The 17107-nt window shown below is 40.9% G+C and overlaps 1 protein-coding gene across 1 annotated transcript in view; it reads left to right on the forward strand.

Moving 5' to 3' along the window:
* The first annotated feature begins 4113 nt into the window (after positions 1–4113).
* The window catches only part of LOC148033397 (uncharacterized), a 111345-nt gene continuing 98351 nt past the window's right edge, over positions 4114–17107 (forward strand). Inside the window, exon 1 of the mRNA XM_087681306.1 lies at positions 4114–4308. Coding sequence (XP_087537432.1) covers positions 4162–4308 — 147 coding nt within the window. The 5' untranslated portion in view covers positions 4114–4161. The remainder of the gene's footprint in view (positions 4309–17107) is intronic.

Genomic DNA, 17107 nt, shown 5'->3' on the forward strand with positions numbered 1-17107 from the left:
TCATGGTAAACAGTATGGATTACTTATGCCTTTGTCTATTCCATCTAAACCTTGGAAACAAATTTCTATGGATTTCATTACTGGTTTACCAAATACTAAATCTAACCATGATATGATTTGGACAGTTGTAGATAGATTTAGTAAACAAGCATATTTCATTCCATGTAAGAAAACTTTAACAGCATCACAAGCAGCACAATTGTTTTTGAAAACTGTTTTTACTAACCATGGATTGCCAAAAGTTATTATTTCAGATCGTGATTCTAGATTTTGTAACAACTTTTGGATTACTCTGTTTGCTAACCTAGGCACAAAGATTGATTTTTCATCTGCATTTTATCTGAAAACTAATGGACAAACAGAAGCCACAAACAACACAATTCTAGATCTTTTATGTGCATATACTATCTCTAAACCTCAGACATGGGACACTCATTTGCATTTATTACAGTTTGCATATAACAATACACCGCACACATCTACAAAGAAAGCACCGTTTGAAGTCATTTATGGATATAGATTATCTACACCTGTTGCATCTTTGTCTAATAGAATTCAGAGTGCTGATGATATTGCTAGTATGCATAACAATATATTTGATGAAGTTAAAGATATGATTGCTAAAGCCCAGCAATCATATACCAAACAAGCCAACAAGAAAAGACAAGCTATGAATTTCAAAGTTGATGATTATGTTTGGCTGAGAATAGAAAAACATAGACTGCAAAGTGTAGATAGACATCCAGTTGTCAAATTAACTCCCAGATTCTATGGACCATTTAGGATCATTCATAAAATTAATGACAATGCATTCAAGTTAGAATTACCATCTCATTGGAAAATTCACAATACATTTCACATTAGTTTATTGAGACCATTTAGAGGCCAATTACCTGTACATCCTGTTTATGAAAACCCACCTTTATTAGAGGAAGAGACTGAAATACTTGAACCAGAAGCTATTATAGACACTGACTTTATGACCACTAGAACTGGTCGAAGGTATTCTAGATATCTAGTTAAATTTAAGAACCATCCTGTAGAAGAAGCACAATGGATGCACGCTAGAGACTTAAATGCTTTCCCTACTCTACTAGCTCCACATTGAGCTAATAGCAATTGAGGTCAATTGCTATCCCACCCCGGGGGTATGATGCTAGGAGGCATATTTCACGGTGGATTCCATGTCACGGTGGATTCCGTGAGGTTTTATGGTGGATTCCGTAAACTTTGATGACCGGGGCTCATACACAAAGTGGATTCTTTGTGCGAGAAGTTGATGGGGACACCTGTCCTTTTTTGGCGTTTCATTAATTTAGTGTGTACGTGGGTGATTCCATAGCGGGTGATTTCGCAAAATACATATTAAATTAATAAACGTTTATGAGTTTAGAGTGCGCACTCGTAATAAATTAAGGTTAGGATTTATTTCTAACCAGTTGATTTATTTATGTAGCTGAAGACTGCTAGGTATTCACTTTTGTCGGTTTAATTGTATTATTTTACTAACGGTTGTGAATGCTTCAGTTGATGTGTAGAGATAGCAGCAGTGGCGGAGGAAAGCATTGGAGTTTAGCGAGTATTCGATCTATGGATTATATTTTGATAGGCGCCACGCCTATATTTTGTTATGTCTATTGAGTCATCGATTATTTATTATTATTTTGTATGTGCCTATGCGCACGGATATGTTATTTCTATTTAGACATTGTATTGGGCATGCCAGACTCTTTGGGCACCGTCCATTAGCTTTATCTCCTATTTTTGTAAAAGCAAACTCAAAAGCTAAAAGCTTGATATATTTTTGTAAATTGGGCTATTATTGAGCATGAAGATGGAATATACATAAAATACATGCTTTGTGAAGCGCTCACACAAGGCATGGGGGGAGATTGAACCCAATTGGTCTCTTGCTCTTGTCGTTCATGCTTTTTACCTTGTAACTTGTGCAAAAAGTAGAGTTCATTGTTCTTGGGGACCTTCCGGGATTCACTACGCGAGCATACAGCGACCGATCTGCGCACCAACATACCTAAAAGCACTTCAAAATGTACTAATATTGCAAATTGACATTATGTTTACATGCATATTGTCTTTAATAATAGAAAATTGATGGAGTGAGCAACAAAGATTTGCAAGTGTATGTTTGCAGACATGTTGATATAAGATGCACTATTTTTTATGGAACAAAAGGATTAATTATCTTAATGAATCAAACTGCAAGTCTTTTAGTCATAGTAGCATGGGACTCTGAAACATCCATTCCCCTTTGGACCTAGCAACATAGTTCACGAAACTCTAGCGTGACACTAAGCTAAGTTAGTATGGTGCCAAGCATGTGTTGATTAGGGATTTTGACCATGTCACTGATGCGAGCAATGCTTCGAATATGGTGGATACACATAAGCTCTATGGCAATGACATGGAGGTCTTGAAGTCACCAATGCATGACATTGTCTATGGTGACCCTTTGTTCTTTTTGTCGAAAAGAGAGAGTGCATTTTCTCAATAAACAAGTTTTAATTAAAATCATGTCATCACTTAATATATCTATACTAATCTATTATTTTCAATGGAGGTTACCCTCCACAAGCCTCCCTGAACTTGACAAATTTCAAATTTGGATTGACTTATTGTACTAGGACAATATAATGATATTTTGGGAATATCAAAAGGCTTTTTCTTGGTCTACTATAGGGTATTTTACGAATGTATGAGCTGAACAAGTGTAGGGCTGTTCTAATACATGAACATGATTGTTTTTGTTCCATGAAAGCATTGTTTGCTATCCAACACTTGTGTAGTTTTCATATACATGTTGGATTGATTATAGGTAAAATTATGTTAAACAAAGGTATCCAAAGCTTATGTATATGTTGTACATGTATTGGATGCTTGGCTTTATGGAATAGAAGAGGCTACATTCATGCTTTGAACCTTTTCTGAAACCTCTTTCTAATCTCTTGTAGCACAATGGAGGGGGGAACAAATAGGGATCCCGACCGCACCCCCCCCCCCCCCCCCCCCCTCTCTCTCTCTCTCTCTCTCAAAGGCCTAGTTGGATTGCAAAGTAGGGTTGAAGGGCAGGAGGTAGCCAATTCTCTCTCTCTCTCTCTCTCTCTCTCTCTCTCTCTCAGAGGCCTAGTTGGATTGCAAAGTAGGGTTGAAGGGCAGGAGGTAGCCAATTGTCTCTCTCTCTCTCTCTCTCTCTCTCTCTAAGGCCCTTGGCAAAAGGCCAAGAGACAATAGGGCAATAGGCCAAGTTGGAGGGGAGGGAGCTAGTTGTGGTGAGTTCTCTCCCTCTCTCTCTCTCTCTCTCTCTCTCTCTCTCTCAGTTGTGTGAATGTGTGCGGACAATGTGGTGGAGTGTTGGTGACATGGCGGAGCTTGGGTGACATGGGAGAGCAGGGTGATTGTACGAGAGAGAGGAAGAAAAAGAGAGAAAAGAGAAAATTGGAGAGTGCGAGAGAAAAGAAAAGAAAAAAGAGGAGAGATAAGACAAGAAACAAAGACCATGAGAGAGAGAGAGAGAGAGAGAGAGAGAGAGAGAGAGAGAGAGGGAGAGAAAATAGGAGAGAGAAAAGAAAGGAAGAAGAGAGAGAGAGAGAGAGAGAGAGAGAGAGAGAGAGAGGGAGGGAGGGAGGGAGGGAGAGCAACTTTTAACATCCATTACGAAAAAAAAAGAGAGCGCAACTTCACTTGTTGCTTCACGGCAACTTCATGTGACAAAGCTAAGAGACCACATAGCAACTTCGCTTATCGCGTCTCAGCAACTTCACGCGTCACAAAGCGGCCTAACGTTTTGTACGCTAGTGTAATTATGTTGAAACTTGGTTGAGAGAGAGAGCCTCCCCACAAAAGCGGCAAAAGCATTTCAAATGAAGAGCATCATCAAGCATTCTCGTTGTTGTTGTAAGAAAATGAAAAGAAAAAAAGAAAATGCATTTTCTTGGCCAAGGAAATCAAGGGCACCTCAAATAAGGGATTGAGCATTATATTGGTTATTCTAGGCCAAGAAAATCAAGGGCACCTCAAATGAGGGATTAAGGAGCATCATTATTGGTTAATCAAGGATTAAGGTTAAGAAGGTCGACGACTTCACTCCAGTTTCTAAATTTGCGTGGTTTGTTTGTCCATTCACTCTGTGTGCGCGACGCTGCAATGTCCTGGTTAAGATCGGCCATCACCAAGGCTGCGGAGGTCGGGGGCAAGAACATCGGCCCCAACCTCTCTCGCACTGTCAGGAATGTCGCTCAGCAGGCAGGCCACGCCGTCGCTGGTGGCGCCAAACTCGTCCAAGATCGCCTGGTGAGAGGTCTTCCCTGCCTACTTGCTTGCCTAATCCCCATTTTTGAGACATAATCTCACAGAATGAATAGTTAAGAGCGAAAATTTCGGCCAACTTTCTGGAAAAGTTCGACGAATGGCACCAATTTCGCCAGGAGAGGCAGAACGGCGATCAGAATGCTTCAATTTTGACACGAGAGGCAGGATGACGATCAGTAATGGCACATTAAGTTGTTCAATGGAATTACTAACTGTAATCAGGCTGAACGACGATCCATCGTAATCGTCCTTTGCTTGTGCTTAAATTAGGACTCTCAGCTAACAGACTGGGCAAACTTTTATGCAAATGAAACAGAGACACATAGGTTCTCATTCTTGGAATGGCTTGGACCTATAATCTTTGGGATTTCAACATCCATTTTAAGGGGCTCAGAGAAAGCAAAAGCTTGGTTATCACAAATCTCGGCACCAAGAATTGCATGCTGTGCTTCAATAAACGACAATGTAGACACAATCTTTGTTCTCCAGATGTCAGAGGGTACAAAGACATTCTCTTGGGCAGCAAGGCTGATCTAGGGAGCAGCAACAACATTCCACTTCTAACGAGGTTAGGAATGGATAAGACGTGGTGTGGCAGCAGGGTGGTCAAGAGTGGCTCCCCTTGGCTCCCATTAAATAGAGTTGGTAGAGACAAGTATCAACAATTTGCAAAACAGGATTGGGCTGAGCCGTTGAGTGGTGGGCAGCCTGCCTATTTATAGATGTATGGATTCTCCCAAATTAGGGTTTGGCTTATGGGACATGTATGCTCTCTAGGAGTCACGTTTCTTTTTAATAAAGGTTTAGTAATTTTGAGTTTTGGGGTTGTAATTAAGAGCTAATTAAATAATAATATATTAGCTCAACAATCTGAGCGGGATTAGTCATCTCAAAAGTAGTGCTAAATTGGGCCTTTATATATGCTATGATAGCAAAATTTGAGTGTGCGATAAACAAGTCATTAACATAAAAAAAGATTCAGTTGACCCTTTTTGAGGTGGATGTCACATACAAATTTGGGTCATAAGGATTAGAATGGTAGCCATTAGTTCAAAGGAACTCATAGATCTTATGGAACGAGGATTGTAGTACCTGTTTCAAGCCATAAAGAGCTTTGTGTAAATGAAAGACCTTATCTTTATGGTCTACAGGAGAAAATTAGGGAGGTTGCTCCATGTAGACTTCCTCCTTAAAATAACCATTTAAAAAAGTGCTTTTGATACCCTTCTGATAGAATGACCAACCATGGTGAGAGTGGCTAGGGCAATTAGCATGTGGAATGATGTCAATTGTGTTGTGGGGGCAAAGATCTCTTCATAGTCAATACCTTGCTTCTCTTAAAACCCTTGCACGACAAGGCGAGCCTTATATTTATCCAAAGTCCCATTGGCTTTCATTTTGATTCTAAAAATCCACTTAGTCCCAATGACCTTATTGTGGCTTGGATGGTCCATTGAGGTCCAAGTTCTGTTCTGGTCAATGCTCTGAAACTTTTTTACCATGGCCTCATGTCATTGAGGTGCATTAGAGCCTCACAGTAACTCTTCAGCTTAGAGTGCGCTACATAATTTGCTATAAAGACAAACACAAATTTAGCAGTATGTGCTAATTGGGTAGATCTTTTAGATCCCTTTGAGATGTAGTCCTGTGGAAACATCCCTGAATCTTGCATGGTCTGTTGGTACCAGCCTCTAGGTTACGGGTCCCTAGGAGGGGGCTTGGGAGGTAAAGACTCTGCAGGTGGGTCAGGAGTGGGAATTAGACTTGGCTTGGGTGACACTATATCTAATGGAGTAGGTTGAGGAATCCGTTTGAAGGCCGATGTAGTGGACTGCACTATATCCTTCTTATCTAAAACTACATCTCTTTGTGTGATCACCTTATTTGTCCGAGGATAAAATAAGCGATAGGCTTTTGCCTTGAAGGAGTATCCTATAAAAATCAAGAGATCAGCTCAAGGATTGAGCTTTTCTATTTTATCATTAGGAGTATGATGTAAGCACGAGACCTAAAGACTTTGAAGTGGGAAATGAGAGGCCTAGTGTCGCAAAATGCCTTGAAGGAGGCCTTGTGAGTGCTAGGAGTCATGATTTTCATGCCTTCTCATCTCTTGCTTGTGGGCCTTAGTCCAAGTCAGACGAGGAATTTAGTTTGGAGCTATATATAGCTCACCCTATATAGACTAGGTTTCATCTATATATATGTAGATTTTGATCAATATGATATAGTCTTTGGGAGTGTACATGGTGTGTCTCTATATATATTCGCTCTCTACATCTCAACATGATATCAAAGCTATCACGATCGACTACAACCAATTCCTTGAAGAAGACAATCAAGAAGTATACCTATGTAGTATCTCTTCAATTGTTGATTCATGTTCTTTTCATGCTTAAATTTGATGTATTGTGTATGTTATGAGCATCTTATGTTTTGAATTTTAAGCATAGAAGAAGTTCACTCTATCATCATTTAGATTGCAAATATGTTGAGTTGTAGATATGCCTTGCTTGGACACCCTAAAAGTTTCTATTTGGGAAACTCTTAAGGCAATGCCTTTTTTAAGAAAACCAGTTTTTATGATGTGCTAAGACTCACAAGCTTTCTTCATAGTAGCAAATCTGTGCTCAATTTGGAGTTCTGTATCAAAAGTTATGTCAGTTCAGGTAAAATGGACTTGAAAAAGAAAAACAATTAGGACAATAGCTTTTCGTGCAGGCTTCTACGACACAGGTTTTATCACGATTGCTCACTTTGAGTTTGTGCCAAAATTAGCTAGATCATTATCTATTTTGTCAAAAAGTAAAGTGATAATATTTTAAATGTTGTTTATATTTCTTGTCTATGTTGGGCCGATTTATTTTTGCATATGTTTTATCTATTTTGGGTTGTTTTATTCTTAGTTCACTTGTGGCCCTTACGGGATTAGCTCAACTCTAGAGCTTGATCTTTTCTCTTTATGAGCTTACATGATTTTGTCCTAGTGTATGTGTACCGGCCCAGAAAGCAGTGGAGGTGTGGACAAAGCTTGCTTATTTGTACCATCAGAAGAGATTTGCCCACTAGATTACTCTTGAGAAGAAATTACAAATGCTCATTGTTAATGACTCTCCTTCCCAGAAGAATCATATCGACAGGTTGGAGGATATGAGAGATAATCTTGCATCCCTTGGCATGATGATCTCTTTAGAGGATATGGCCATGATTCTTTTGGCTTAGCTGCCATCTCCTCAGTTTGATGTCTTCTATACCAGCCTTCTTACATCAAGGACCCGAGAAAAGCTTCTATGGGAGGAGCTTGTCCCTCTTGTTTTGGAGTATGATGAGAGCGCCAAAGAGGTGGCTGGTGGATCCACCTCCACCAAAGCTTTTGTTGCAAGTTCGAGACGAGAGAAGAAGAAGAAATGGAAGACAAAGGCTAAATGATAGGAGAGTTCTTCAGGCTTTCACTTGGACTCGGAGAAGCCCGAATGCCCATACTGTGGGAAGGGACACAACCAAAGGAGAAATGTGTCGGGATAAAGGCCCGTTTGACCTCCGTGTAAAGTACACACACACCATTTAGGTATACATGTGAATGCACCCTTACGTGCCCTAAGTATAAATACATTTTATTCTTTGTGTACCAACACATTGTTGGTACACTCATATCGAATCGTACTTTCACCCTGCTCTCTCGCTCTCTCTCTCTTTCTCACCAGTCGACACTCATGCTCACTCCTCAAATTTCTATTGTATCCAGCTGAGCTCCAACAACTGGTATCAGAGCTTAAGGTTTTGTGTACGCTTCCCAGTTGACAGACACAACTGATAGGCGATAAGCAGTCAACAAGTGAAGAAGACCAGCAGGCGAGCAGCTGAAGATGGTAGAAAACTACTCATGGCAACCAGGCGGGACCAGTCCAGCAGGTGACGGCAGTATAGCAGGCGGGACGAACTTGAGTCTAGGGCCTGAACTAGCGACGGGAATCTGCAACAGGCGGCGTAAAGGCGGGCAGTTGATGTGACGGGTCCATCGGGTAGGCGTAGCGGTTGCGTGACGGGCAATAGGCAGCGGGCGACGCCGGTGGGCAAGTGATGTGACGTGACAAGGGAGGGTCAATGGACCCCCCCGTCAGTTCCTTTTAATTTTTTTTAAAAAAAATCTCTTCATTACTACTTGTCTTGGCGAGGGTTCACGCGCTGGAGACACAGATCTCAGATTTGTGCAAATTCGAGCTCGAAAATTTAGGGCTTTTCCTAGATTTGACCTCGTTTATGCCTAGCAGTGATTTTCAAGTCAGAAATTGCAGACATTGCTTGTGGTGACCTCAATTAATTTGGGGATTTTGCCAAATTAGTCAGAATTTTACTCTCTTGAGTAAAGTTTCTTGACATTGGATCCTAGAAAATTGGGGCTTTTTATGTATTGATAAAATTCTGCTTAGCTAGGTTAGATTGGTTGACATTTATGCAATTTTGGACCTGAAATTTTGGGGGTTTGTGCAGAATTTGGTAAATTTCTCCATTTTTGCCCGTGTGGTGGCTGGTTCATGTACAAGAGACGCCCTTCGCGGTGTAGCAAGATGGCAATATATGCTACGGGAGATGGTTTTAGCCCTTGGTTACTCTATTTTTTTGATTTGAGGCCATTTTGGGGCCTGCTTTGGAGGCGGAAGTTTTTTGCACGCACTCAGGAAAATGCCCTGTTTTATGCTGTGCGACCACTGTTCTACAGGTCGGTGAAAAGTTACCGTAGAAATTGCATCGTATGCTTGTGTGCAGAGACATTGGGAGTTACAGAATCATCCTTGTTGCCTGTTGATGCAAAATCGTCACTAGGAAGTGACTGTGTGGTCAAATACCACATTCGTTAGTTTTGCAGATTTGTCCTTGTGAGGTTGAAGCTGTGTTTTTTACAGTGACAGAATTTTTTGCAGTGTTCTGTAATGGCGTCTGATTCTCTTTCGCAGATTGTCACTGAAAAGCTTGACAAGAACAACTTTCAAGCATGGAAGTTTAGAATGAGGAGTTTCCTTATGGGAAAAGGATATTGGGAATTTGTTACAGGAAATGAAGAAGAACCAGTTCTTCCTGATGTTCCCAATCAACAACAAATGCAAGCATTTAAAGGATGGCATGAGAGAGCCAGAAAAGTTATGTACTGGCTGTCTATCAGTATTTCAGACTCTATGATTGTTCCAAGAACCTGGTTTCTGTTGGTCAAATGGTTGAGCAGGGCTTGCAGGTCGGATTTAATCCTCATGGATGCTTTGTTGAGGATATGAAAAATAAAGGTCGCTTGATAGCAAAAGGAAAGAAGAAGGGCAGAATGTTTACGTTGGATACAGACATGTCTGAATTGAGTGCAGCAATGTTTGCACATGGGACCGGTGTAGTTGCAGATATTGATATCTAGCATAAATGTATTGGTCATGTTAATGTACAATGACTTAAATGAATGCAGGTCCAAAATATTGTCGCAGGATTGCCTAAATTCAAGGTTGCAGAAATGCATAAGGTATGTGAAGCCTGTCAATTTGAAAAACAGGCAAGGAAATCATTTCCTAGACATTTTCAAGAGAGTAAGAAGCCATTGGAATTAATCCACTCTGATGTGTGGACTACTAAAGTTGCATTTATTGGAGGCTGTCATTATTTTATCACTTTTATTGATGATTATAGTAGAAAAGTTTTGGTGTATTTTATGAAAAAGAAAAGTGAAGTGCTTGGGCATTTCAAAACTCTTAAAGCTATGGTTGAAAAAGAAACAGGCCTGCAAATAAAATGCCTAAGGTCAGATGGAGGGGGAGAGTACCTCTTAAATGAGTTTGCAAGGTTCTTGCCGGAGCATGGCATAAAGCAGCAATATTCATGTAGTCATACCCCACAACAAAATGGAATTGCAGAAAGAAAAAACAGGCATATTGGAGAGGTATCTCGTGCCATGCTCAATGAAAAAGGCATACCAGATTTTTACTGGGCTGAGGTAGTTGCTACAGTAGTCTACATAATGAAGAGGACTCCCACTGCAGCAATATATGGCATAACTCCAGAGGAGAGGTATACTGGTAGGAAACCAGATATTTCTCATTTGAAATTTTTTGGTTGCATTGCCTATGTTCATGTGCCAGATGAGTTGAGATCCAAGTTGGATCCAAAAGCTGAGAAGTGCATCTTTATTGGTTACTCTCTGCAGCAGAAAGGGTATAGATGCTATAACCCTTCTACTCGTAAGTTTACAGTGAGCAGAGATGTTTTTGATGAGATGAGTAGCTGGTATAAACCAGTAAATGTGATTGATAATGTAGATGCACAAAATGGTAATGCTACACAGAATTCACAGCAGCAGTCACAAGATATTAGTGGACTTGGAATGTCCTCTAGCAGTGGTTTACATTCTTCGCCATGGACAGGCAGATTGAGATCATGAAAATCTTCTCAAAGCAATGCAGATAGTGGTATGTAAGTATCACGAAAAGGAAAAGAGAAGGTAGATCAGCCCATGTTTGATGTGAATGCAGGTCACTCTTATGTGGATGGTGAATCCAGTGGCTCAGAACAGAGCATTGATGATGAGTTGGGTATTCCTTCTGTTGTTACACCTGGAGTAAGGAAGACCAGGGATGTTTTGAGAGCATCTGGAAGTGAGCCTACTTTGCGCATGTCTACCAGAGCTAGGTATCCTGTGGATAGACTGAAATATGATGGATTTACAGCCATTCACTATGCCTATATAGTCAAAGTGATACAGGAATCAGAACCCACTTCTTTTGAGCAAGCCATGGAAAAAGAAAAATGGGAGAAAGCCATGGATGAAGAAATGGATGCTTTGGAAGCAAATGCTACATGGGAATTGGTACCTTTGCCTAAAGATAAGAATGCAATTGGTTGTAAATGGGTTTATAAGGTGAAGCACAATGTAGATGGTTTTGTGAACAGATACAAGGCAAGATTAGTAGTCAAGGGGTATGCACAAACATATGGCATTGATTATGAAGAAACATTCAGTCCGGTTGCAAGGATGGCAACCGTAAGAGCAATCATTGCTATGGCTATATCAAAGGGATGGTCTTTACATCAGATGGATGTAAAGAATGCCTTCTTGCATGGTGATTTGCAAGAAGAGGTCTATATGGAGCAGCCACCAGGTTATGTGCATGCTGTTCATCCTGAGTTTGTTTGTAGGTTGAAGAAAGCCTTGTATGGCTTGAAGCAAGCACCTAGAGCATGGTCTGACAAGATAGCACAATATCTTGTCACTATTGGCTTTCAGATTTCCAAGGCAGATTTTTCACTTTATGTGAGAAAAACAGAGAAATGTATTATGCTGCTTGTCATTTATGTTGATGATTTGATTATCATAGGTGATAGTGATGAAGATATCCTTCATGTGAAAATGCTATTGAAGCAGAAGTTTGAGATGAAGGATTTACGAGAGCTGTGTTATTTCTTGGGCATTGAGGTGATTAGATCACCAAGTGGGATATGGCTCTTGCAGAGGCAGTATGGATTGGACATGTTGTCCAAATATGGGATGACAGGCTGTAAGCCTATTTCAGTTCCTTTGGAGCAGAATGTGAAGTTGAGCGCAGATGCAGGTGAGCTTTTCGAAGACCCTACTATGTACAGATGCATAGTAGGAAGTTTGATTTATATGACTATTACCAGGCCAAATTTGAGCTTTGCTGTTGGATTGATAAGTCAGTTTATGCAGGGCTCCAAGGAAACCACATTTGGATGCGGCTAGACGTATACTGAGGTATGTGAAGTCCACATTGCAGTATGGACTATTTTATGAGACTGGGGTTCAGATACAGTTGCATGGATACACTGATGCTAATTGGGCTGGTAGTATTTCTGATAGATGATCTACCAGTGGATATGTGTTCTCTTTTGGAAGTGCTGCAGTCACTTGGAGCAGCAAGAAACAGCCTACAGTTACCTTGTCGAGCATAGAGGCTGAGTACAGTGGGTGTAGCAATGGCTGCATGTGAGGTAGCTTGGTTGCATAAGCTACTTTATGATATGCATCAGCCCTACAGATGGGCCAGTTGTTATTTATTGTGACAACATGAGTAGTATACACTTGGCAAATAACCCAGTCTATCATGCTAGAACAAAGCACATTGAGGTGCATTATCGTTATGTGTGGGAGAGGGTTTTAGTAGGTCTTATTGATCTAGTTTATATCAGCACAGAGGAGACAGGTAGATGACATATTTACGAAGGCATTGGGCGCAGAGAAGCTGCGCAAGTTCAAAGATCTGCTTGGTGTGCAGGAATTGGGATTGAGCTCGAGGGGGAGTGTTGAGATATCGAGCTTCACTCGTGATATGCCAGGGTGACCGTTGTGCATTTATGTCACCGACTTGTTAGTTGCAGATGCGGTTGGTACACCGCCCATGAATAATAGCTAGATGACAGCTATCCTTATCTACTCTAGTTCGTGGCTCAGTTAGTATGCCACCTTAGTTAGTTGAGTTTGGTTTGAGACCCATATATAGGGTTCTTCTATTTCTTTGTATGAGAGTTCTTTTGGCTTACACAATTAAGAAGAGAAAAACTGTTTTCAGCCTCCACCTGTGTGTGTATTCCCCTATTGTGCAAGCAAGAAAGCTACAAGTGAGACTCCTTCCTTCTCTCCCACAATCTTGACATCTGCTAACACCCTCTCTCAGATCAGGGGTGATCTGATACAATACAATAGTACAATGATGGGAAATCATAAACTATACAACATAGAATCACAAGAAGAACGATGGATATCCAAGTAGTGAGTGGCCAGCCCACCACCAAGATGCCTCGGAGAGTATCTGACGTCGATGTCGATCATAATAGCACCACGTGAAAACAGAGAATAATCATAGCAGCTCTTTGTGTTATGTCATATATATCACTCAGGACATACAAGACCAATGTGCCAAACATGTCTCTGAACATGTGACCATGGAATTCTCGCCTTTGGCCAAAACTGCCAAAGTGTCCCCTCATCTGAGCTCAGAGGAAAGCCTCCTCTCTCTGTCAAGTAACGAGCCCATTATGAACCTGGATGTTAATCCCAGCTCTAGGATTTGTCCCTGCCAGACTTCGGTCGATGTATCAGGTATCAAGATTGTGGGAGAGAAGGAAGGAGTCTCACTCGTAGCTTTCTTGCTTGCACAATGGGGGAATACACACAAAGGTGGAGGCTGAAAACAGTTTTCCTCTTCTTAGTTGTGTAAGCAAAAAAGAAGTCAAGTACAAAGAAATAGAAGAACCCTATATATGGGTCTCAAACCAAACTCAACTAACTAAGGTGGCATACTAACTGAGCACGAACTAGAGTAGATAAGGATAGCTGTCATCTAGCTATTATTCATGGGCGGTGTACCAACCACATTTGCAACTGACAAGTCGGTGACATAAATGCACAACGGTCACCCTGGCATATCACGAGTAGAGCTCGATATCTCAACACTCCCCCTCGAGCTCAATCCCAATTCCTGCACACCAAGCAGGTCTCTGAACTTGCGCAGCTTCTCTGCGCCCAATGCCTTCGTAAATATGTCAGCTACCTGATCCTCTGTGCTGACATAAACTAGATCAATAAGACCTAGTAAAACCCTCTCCCGCACATAGTGATAATACATCTGAATGTGCTTTGTTCTAGCATGATAGACTGGGTTATTTGCCAAGTGTATACTACTCATGTTGTCACAATAAATGACAACTAGTCCATCTGTAGGCTGATGCATATCATAAAGTAGCTTATGCAACCAAGCTACCTCACATGCAGCCATTGCTGCACCCCTGTTCTCAGCCTTTGTGCTCGACAAGGCAACTGTAGGCTGTTTCTTGCTGCTCCAAGTGACTGCAGCCCTTCCAAAAGAGAACACATATCCACTGGTAGATCGTCTATCAGAAATACTACCAGCCCAATCAGCCCAATCAGCATCAGTGTATCCATGCAACTGTATCTGAACCCCAGTCTCATAAAATAGTCCATACTGCAATGTGGACTTCACATACCTGAGTATGCGTCTAGCCGCATCTAAATGCGATTTCCTTGGAGCCTGCATAAACTGACTTACCAATCCAACAGCATAGCTCAAATCTGGCCTGGTAATTGTCATATAAATCAAACTTCCTACTATGCGTCTGCACATAGTAGGGTCTTCCAAAAGCTCACCTGCATCTGCGCTCAGCTTCACATTCTGCTCCAAAGGAACTGAAATAGGCTTACAGCTTGTCATCCCATATTTGGACAGCATGTCTAGTCCATACTGCCTCTGCAAGAGCTGTATCCCACTTGGTGATCTAATCACCTCAATGCCCAAGAAATAACGCAGCTCTTCCAAATCCTTCATCTCAAACTTCTGCTTCAATAGCATTTTCACATGAAAGATATCTTCATCACTGTCACCTGTCATAATCAAATCATCAACATAAATGACAAGTAGCATAATACCTTTATCTGTTTTTCTCACATAAAGTGAGAAATCTGCCTTGGAAATCTGAAAGCCAATAGTGACAAGATACTGTTCTATCTTGTCAGACCATGTTTTAGGTGCTTGCTTCAAGCCATACAATGCTTTCTTCAACCTGCAAACAAACTCAGGATGAACAGCATGCACATAACCTGGTGGCTGCTCCATATAGACCTCTTCTTGCAAATCACCATGCAAGAAGGCATTCTTTACATCCATCTGATGTAAAGACCATTCCTTTGATGCAGCCATAGCAATGACTGCTCTTACGGTTGCCATCCTTGTAACCGGATTGAATGTTTCTTCATAATCAATGCCATATGTTTGTGCATATCCCTTGACTACTAATCTTGCCTTGTATCTGCTCACAGAACCATCTGCGTTGTGCTTCACCTTATAAACCCACTTACAGCCAATTGCATTCTTATCTTTAGGCAAAGGTACCAACTCCCATGTAGCATTTGCTTCCAAGGCATCCATTTTTTCATCCATGGCTTTCTCCCATTTTTCTTTTCCCATGGCTTGCTCAAAAGAAGTGGGTTCTGGTTCCTGTATCACTTTGACCATATAGGCATAGTGAATGGCTGTAAATCCATCATATTTCAGCCTATTCACAGGATACCTAGCTCTCATAGACTTGCGCAAAGTAGGTTCACTCCCAGGTGCTCTCAAAACATCCCTCGTCTTCCTTACTCCAGGTGTAACAATAGAAGGAATACCCAACTCATCATCAATGCTCTGTTCTGAGCCACTGGATTCACCATTTACATAAGAGTGACCTGCATTCACATCAAACATGGGCTGATCTACCTTCTCTTTTCCTTTTCGTGAAACCTGCATACCACTATCTGCATTGTTTTGAGGAGATTCTCTTGATCTCAATTTGCCTATTCATGGCGAAGAATATGAACCACTGCTAGAGGACACTCCAAGTCCACTAATATTTTGTGACTGCTATTGTGAATTCTGTGCAGCATTACCATTTTGTGCATCTACATCATCAATCACATTTACTAGTTTATACCAGCTACTCATCTCATCAAAAACATCTCTGCTCACTGTAAACTTACGAGTAGAAGGATTATAGCATCTATACCCTTTCTGCTGCAGAGAGTAACCAATAAAGATGCACTTCTCAGCTTTTGGATCCAACTTGGATCTCAACTCATCTGGCACATGAACATAGGCAATGCAACAAAAAATCTTCAAATAAGAAATATCTGGTTTCCTACCAGTATACCTCTTCTCTGGAGTCATTGCATGTATTGCTATAGTGGGAGTCCTATTCATTATGTAGACTGCTGTAGCAACTGCTTCAGCCCAGTAAAAATCTGGCAAGTCTTTTTCATTGAGCATGGCACGAGATACCTCTTCAATATGTCTGTTTTTCCTTTCTGTAATTCCATTTTGTTATGGGGTATGACTACATGAATATTGCTGCTTTATGCCATGCTCCTGCAAGAACCTTGCAAACTCATTTGAGAGGTACTCTCCCTCTCCATCTGACCTTAGGTATTTTATTTGCAGGCCTGTTTTTTTTTCACCATAGCTTTAAGAGTTTTGAAATGCCCAAGCACTTCACTTTTCTTTTTCATAAAATACACCTAAACTTTTCTGCTATAGTCATCAATAAAAGTGACAAAATAATGATAGTCTCCAAGAGATGCAACTTTAGTAGTCCACACATCACAGTGGATTAATTCCAATGGCTTCTCACTCTCTTGAATATGTCTAGGAAATAGTTTCCTTGCCTGTTTTCCAAATTGGCAGGCTTCACATACCTTATGCATTTCTGCAACCTTGAATTTAGGCAATCCTGCAACAATATTTTGGGCCTGCATTGATTTAAGTCGTTGTACATTAACATGACCAATGCGTTTATGCCAGATATCAATATCTACAACTACACCGGTTCCATGTGCAAACATTGCTGCACTCAATTCAGACATGTCTGTATCCAACATAAACATTCTGCCATTCTTATTTCCTTTTGCTATCAAGCGACCTTTATTTTTCATATCCTCAACAAAGCATCCATGAGGATTAAATCTGACCTGCAAGCCCTGCTCAACCATTTGACCAACAGAAACCAGATTCTTGGTGATATTCGGGACATGAAATACATCCGACAGGTATTTCTTTTTTCCATCCTGCATAGACAAAGGAATTTTTCCAATTTGCACAATAGGATGTGCAGTATCATCACCAGTCTCCACAAATCCTGGTTTTTTCATTTTCCTTGCATCCTCCATCCATTCTGCATGACCTGTCATGTGGTTTGATGCACCTGAGTCAACATACCACACATCGTTGCTTTCTTCTGCACTTGTCAC

This window comes from Lygodium microphyllum, chromosome 7 (genome assembly GCF_053477565.2).
Source record: "Lygodium microphyllum isolate KBCC chromosome 7, Lygodium_microphyllum_v1.1.10, whole genome shotgun sequence".
Taxonomy (NCBI): domain Eukaryota; kingdom Viridiplantae; phylum Streptophyta; class Polypodiopsida; order Schizaeales; family Lygodiaceae; genus Lygodium; species Lygodium microphyllum.